Source organism: Sinocyclocheilus rhinocerous, unplaced genomic scaffold, assembly GCF_001515625.1.
Source record: "Sinocyclocheilus rhinocerous isolate Xijiao unplaced genomic scaffold, SAMN03320098_v1.1 scaffold2517, whole genome shotgun sequence".
Lineage (NCBI taxonomy): Eukaryota > Metazoa > Chordata > Actinopteri > Cypriniformes > Cyprinidae > Sinocyclocheilus > Sinocyclocheilus rhinocerous.
Window position 1 is genome coordinate 153,989 of NW_015641065.1, and position 6,057 is coordinate 160,045.

A 6,057-nucleotide genomic window follows, 5' to 3' on the forward strand; every position below is an offset into this window, starting at 1 on the left:
GGCATATATATGCAAATTAATTTTCTGCCAGCAGGAGGCGCTGTTGGAGTGGGAGAGATAGAGGTTTCCCCAGTAACGGCTGTAATCAAATAAGCGCTGCACTCACAAACGCTGCTCACTGTGCTCAGGCATTACAGGCAAGATGAAATGAAAATGACACCCATAATGTTCTGAAGACAGTCAGTTTCCTTCAGAAATAAAGTGATATAAAAACACCCGCACTGGGTTTTGACTTTGACACGTGCAGTGCTCATGTTTATTCAACGAAGTCAAAGCCTTTTGGAAAATCTATTTGTGGCGGTGAGTTTTGATATTGTGGTGGGCAGCCACAAATAAATCAATGTATGGGATGAAATGAAACTTACCTGCTTGAACTCTTTCATTTGATCTGGGTGTCTCTTTCATTTGAAGTGTTTTGTTAGTTTGATGTGTTTCCTCATTTTGAGGTCGCCATGTCTCAGTGCTTTTATGAAGAGAGCGCATCTGCGCACCTTTCGGATAGCGCATCAAGAACCGGGTTGAACGGGTACTCGGTACCACCTGTACTTAAAAAAAAAAAAAACCTGGTACCCTAACGTTTTCATTTTTTTAGTACTGACTTGGAACCGAAGTACCGGGTCTTTTGACAACACTAATACTAACGTATAGCTATGTTTATAGTGTTTATAAAGTTTATACATTATAATATTTCACTTTATTTGGTATTATTTCTGGTATTATTATACTCTCTCCAAACGTTCTGCTGCTCACAAAACAATAAGCAGTAAGCACCAATCAATGAGAGCGAGTTTGAATTAATACCCAACAATCAGTCATGAATTTACAATTGCTTTATGCGTGACTGGGGAACAATAAGAAAAAGGACTAGTATGGTAAGATGGATAGATGAAGATGGTGCAATTCTTCACTGCAGTCATCGGGTGAGACTCCTTGACGTTTTGATGATATGTTATGCTGTACATGATGTGTACTGTATCTTTCATGGATGTTGCCACTGAGACCCCTTATCTGATGTCCATCAGATCCCAGTTTCTGTGCACCTGGGTGAAAGATGCCTTTTGTTGAGGTGATGTTGCCAATGGCCAATTGGTGTTTCCACCAATGCAACACATCATCAGTTGTGTACCCCAGCCTCATTGGGTGTTTCGGCCCTTTATCACAAGACACCCTCAGCCGAGGCAGGCCCACCACAGGCTGATCAGACCCGGGTGTGTGTCACCTTGTTACATGGTCATTTGGCAGCCCACACTGTGTCCATCCGCTTCAGCCACAGCCAGTGGCTGCTTCTTTCAGCGACAGTGGCCAGTTCCCTGACTATCCTCCGCTGGACCTGTCCTCTGATGCCCAACTCCTTCAGCAGCCTTATAGTGGAACTAGCCACAAAGCCCCTGCAGCCCACTTCCACGTGTATACTTTCACTGTCCAGCCCCGCTCCTCTGACTCAGCTGCCAAGTTGGCATATCGCAGCTTCTTCCTTTCAAAGGTCTCGTTAATGGCCTCTTCCCAAGGGACTGTCAGTTCGACTATAATGACGATCCTACTGGAGTTGGACCAGAGAACCAGGTCTGGGCACAGATTGGTAACTGCAATTTCGAATGGAAAGTGAGTCTGTGGATTAAGTCAACTCGCATTTCCCAGTCCCTGGCTATATTCAGCTGGCCTGCGTCAGGGGACAGGCACTTAGCCCGCTTTTTCTCCCCTTCCCTAACAAAGGACTGCCTTTTTGGTAAGGTATTCTTGGCATTTTGGGCGATGGCGTTTGTTGACACTTTCTTGGGTTCCATTGCTGCCGCCAAGCACTTCAGTACTTGATTGTGGCGCCATGTGTACCTTCCCTGTGTCTGGCTGGTCTTACAACCCACCAGTATATGTCTGAGGTTTGCCGGGGCTGCACACAGGTGGCAGGCTGGGTCTTGTCCACACCATACCTGCAAGTTTGTTGGAGAGGGCAGCACATCATATGTGGCTCTCACTATAAAACTTAGCCTGTTGGTTTCCATGCTCCACAGCTCACTCCAAGTGATTTTACGCCGTTCTATACCTTCCCACCTCATCCAGCAGCCTTGTTGGGCTTGGGAGACTGCTCTAGCGCATCTAGTTGCTTCCTCCTGACGGCGTACCGCCTCCACCACCAGGTGTCGCTGTTGCCTTTGCTGTTGCCTTTTGCCATTTAGGTGTTATTATTCCCAACCCAAGTCCCCCTGTACCATATTGGACTTGCCCCATAATATCCCGGTAACTGGATTCCATTTCCTCCCTGTTGCCAGTGTTGGAGCAGCATCTCTTACAGAGGGATCGCGGGATTCTTTAAGCGTCATCTCCAGCCTCGTTTTGGCGCATTTATACTCCTCCACAAGGCTTCGAAATAGGAAGAGAGAGAGAGCTCTATTGCCGTACAGACCTATGCTGCTAAGGCATCTTGGTAGCTCAATCCATTTCCTCAATTGTGTACTCAACAGTCTCTCCAGGTGCTTGGCGTCAGATAAAGTGAGCTCGTTTATGGAAATTGGCCACATAAGCCGTGGCAACAAACCAAATTGGAAGCACCACAGCTTCAACTTCCCCTGAAAGAGCTGTACCATTGATTCTCTTGAGTCCACTGACTGTCTCTTGCCTGAGTTGTTCCACCTGTTTTGAGTCTTTAATGTCTGTGGTGTACCAACGTCCAAGGCTTTTGATGGGCTTTTCCATGACCATTGGTATGGGCTCTCCCGCTATACAGAACCTGTCATTAGTAAGTCAGGGGGCCAACACTTTTTCACACCACTGTATGTGGCACTTTTTCCCAAAGGCATCTTTTGTAACATTTGAAATGTCTTCACTCTTCACTCACTTTTCATCACTTTAATGTATGATGAATAAAATTATTAATTTCTCTCTCTTTTTTAAATCTTACCACAGACGTTTGAGTGGTATCATTGTTTCCACAAAAACGTTAAGCAGCAAAAAAAATTTGTAACATTGATAATAATAAATAGTAAATGTTTCTTGAGCAGCAAATCAGCATATTAGAATGATTTCTGAAAGATCATGTGACACTGAAACTTCTCTTTGTAAACAACAACAGATTTATAAATGATTCTAATGACGAATGTTGCATTCCCAAATACAAATTAAAGCGACTCTAACACAGCAGTGAATTGAAACAGAAAACACAGTACTGTTAACAGCAGACATGTAGCGCGTCAGACTATAGCCTATATTTATATTACATCACAACCGTTGCAAATTTTATGATAGTACTAAGCAATCTCAAATCTCACCACCATTCATAAAGTTATCGGGCGAGTAACATGTTTCAGCACTGATTCTACTCTCATTTGGCGCTTTGAACCATTTGAATCCTTTTACTGTCCTGCAGGTGGCGCCGCGAGCTCATACAGAGCTCTCTGGACCATTCCGTCCATGATGATGTATTAGAAAGTATAACGTTTAGCAGTTTATTTAGTTCATTGCTAAGACCATTTTGCGATTTCAATCATGCAGTTACCAGCATTACCCTGATGACCCCCCACCCCGATTATTTATTTATTTATTACTGATCTGCATGATTCACATGGGTCATGATTTTAGGCCGGAATTCCAGATTAATCCGTAAGAATCACATCCCTGATATAAATAAAGATTTTCAACTTGAATATTTTATTCATCAACATCCAGTGTGTGATTTAAGTGTTCCCTTAATTTTTTTGAGCAGTATATTAAATAGCAACATGTACTTACTTTAGCGTTAGGATTAGGTTAGTTGCATGTAATTATACATAATTTACTGTTATTACTAATGCTAGTACATGTAGAACAAATATACCATCAAATAATGTGTTACCATTTTTGTCATGCAAATTTTTTTTCTATGCAATTAAAACAAATGGACTTTCATTGTATGTACACACTGAGACATTTTTCCTGTCCTCTATTGTGAAGAAGAAATGCGTACAGGTTTGGAATGAGGGGATAAACCCTTTAATGATTGTAAATTATATAGCCATGTCATCTTAACATCTGCAGTCACTTTGTTTCTTTAGGTGTTCTTTGCCTCTGTGCGCTCTGGAGGGGTGAGCCAAGTTTATTTCATGACTCTTGGACGGAGCAACCTACTCAACTGGTGATGAGGATGCTTTCCTTTAATGAAAGTACCAACAGACTGTCTCTGAACACTGTGGACCCAGCATGACAAACATTAACCTTAAATTGAATTTCGATTCAAGGGTACTTGTACCATACTTGTGCTGTCCTAGACACTGGCACCGTGAAAACTCAATCTTGAGTACGTAAACATAAAAGACATTCTGAAAGGGAGTAGGAGCTTATGTGGAAGAGTGTTATGCCATCTGTTACATCCACAGCTCTACTATTGGTGATCTGCTGTATCTCAGTTTTTATTGTATTTTTTTTTTTGTGTGTGTGTTTGAATCCCACACCTTTGAACATTTATTATTATTCAGGGCTTTGTTTGTTCAGTCTTTGTTATATCAAGGAGTTCAAGGGCTGAGAATTAATACTCATGTAAGTCTATGTAAGTGTATTTCCATGGACTGACCATCTGTGATGATATCTCTTCTGTTGTCATTTTTTTTCTTTCTGTGAAATTGTCAATTCCCCAAAGACCTGGGTCACACAGTATCATTGTGCTAGTGCCGGTTAATATAGGGATGCAGTTTCTTTTTCTTTATTTTTTTTTCTTTATTCTTTTATAATATCAACTATACAGTTCATGAGTGTCTTTATTTTATAGGTATTGCACGCGATAAATAAATTCCAAAGTATATTCCCATTGATTTGCAGAATGGATTGTTTGAGTAAAGGAATATTTACAGACACTTAAATGTTAAACTTGTATTCTGTTACTCTGTTAACCACTTTCTGAGTGAACAATTAATTTTATATATTATCCACTAACTTTAGAGTCATAAAAGTTTGGTTCTTATTAGTGATGTCAATTGATTAAAAAAAGTTAACTAATCGCAATTTTTTTCTGAAATTAATCACGATTAATCGTCTAAAGTGTCTAAATAAATGCAATTCTTGTCTAAGGTGTGCCAAACCAATCTGTGATGCTTCTTGCAGACTTTTTGAAATTACAGTTCCCTAAGCTTGACTATATAGTTCCTATGACATTTAAAAATTTGCATTTGTATTTTTAACAGTTACTGTCAGACACAAAATTCGAACTAATAGCTGCTGGACAAACAGGATTTTGAACTTTATACCCCTGTCAAAGCTATAACTGCTCTCCATCTGATCACATTTTATCTTGTCATTCTGTACCATATTGGTTTGTTTGTTAGGTAAATAAGGTATTGCACTGCTTATATTAGAATGTATTTACAAATTATCATGCATCTTTGCAGCGGCGGTTCTAGCTTGTATGGCGCCCTGGGTACTCCCTAGGAGTACTCCCTTCAGCCACTCCTAAATGAAATAAATTTTTCATAAATTGTGCTATTTTATATAAATGTATATATTTAAATTATTACAAACAAATAAAAAAAAAATACCATAAATCCCTCCAAAACTGCACGTCTGTACAGTAAAATCATTAATAAAGTGAGTGATGTTACGTTTGTAAAAAAAAAAAAATGCATGGTTACAAAATCACTTTACTGTCTGGTCAAGTCAAGTCACCTTTATTTATATAGCGCTTTTAACAATACAGATTGTGTCAAAGCAACTGTACAGCATTAATTAGGAAAATAGTGTCATTCATGCAAAATTACAATGGTAAACACTCAATTTTCAGTTAAAGGCAGTTCATCATTTTGACAGAATGGAGAAAAAACCTTGGGAGAAACCAGGCTCAGACGAAACCAGCAGTTCAAATCCAGGCTGCAGCAAAGTCACATTGAGCAGAGGACTCAACTGGTTCCTGTGGTCTTGTCCCGGTGGCCGTCTAGGAGACAAGGTCTCCACTGGTCTCCGCTGACATTCATGGCTGTCGAGGTCATCTCTAGGTCCTGAATGGTGGTCACACCAGATACTGACTGGTTTTTGGATCCCCCATACAGTAAAACTGCACATTTTAGAGTGGCCTTTTATTGTGGCCAGCCTAAGGCACAC

At 40.4% G+C, this 6,057-nt stretch overlaps 1 protein-coding gene across 5 annotated transcripts in view; it reads left to right on the forward strand.

The window, feature by feature from the left end:
- LOC107754571 (mitogen-activated protein kinase kinase kinase kinase 4) overlaps positions 1 to 6,057 on the forward strand; it is a 91,932-nt gene that overhangs the window by 84,964 nt on the left and 911 nt on the right. For 2 of the 5 annotated variants that reach the window (XM_016571062.1, XM_016571063.1), the window contains exon 30: positions 4,026 to 4,841. In XM_016571062.1, the coding sequence (XP_016426548.1) occupies positions 4,026 to 4,109 (84 nt within the window). In that variant the 3' untranslated portion in view covers positions 4,110 to 4,841. Of the gene's footprint in view, positions 1 to 3,170; positions 3,178 to 4,025; positions 4,842 to 6,057 lie in introns of those variants that run through there. The other 3 variants (XM_016571060.1, XM_016571061.1, XM_016571064.1) reach the window with 2 other exon arrangements.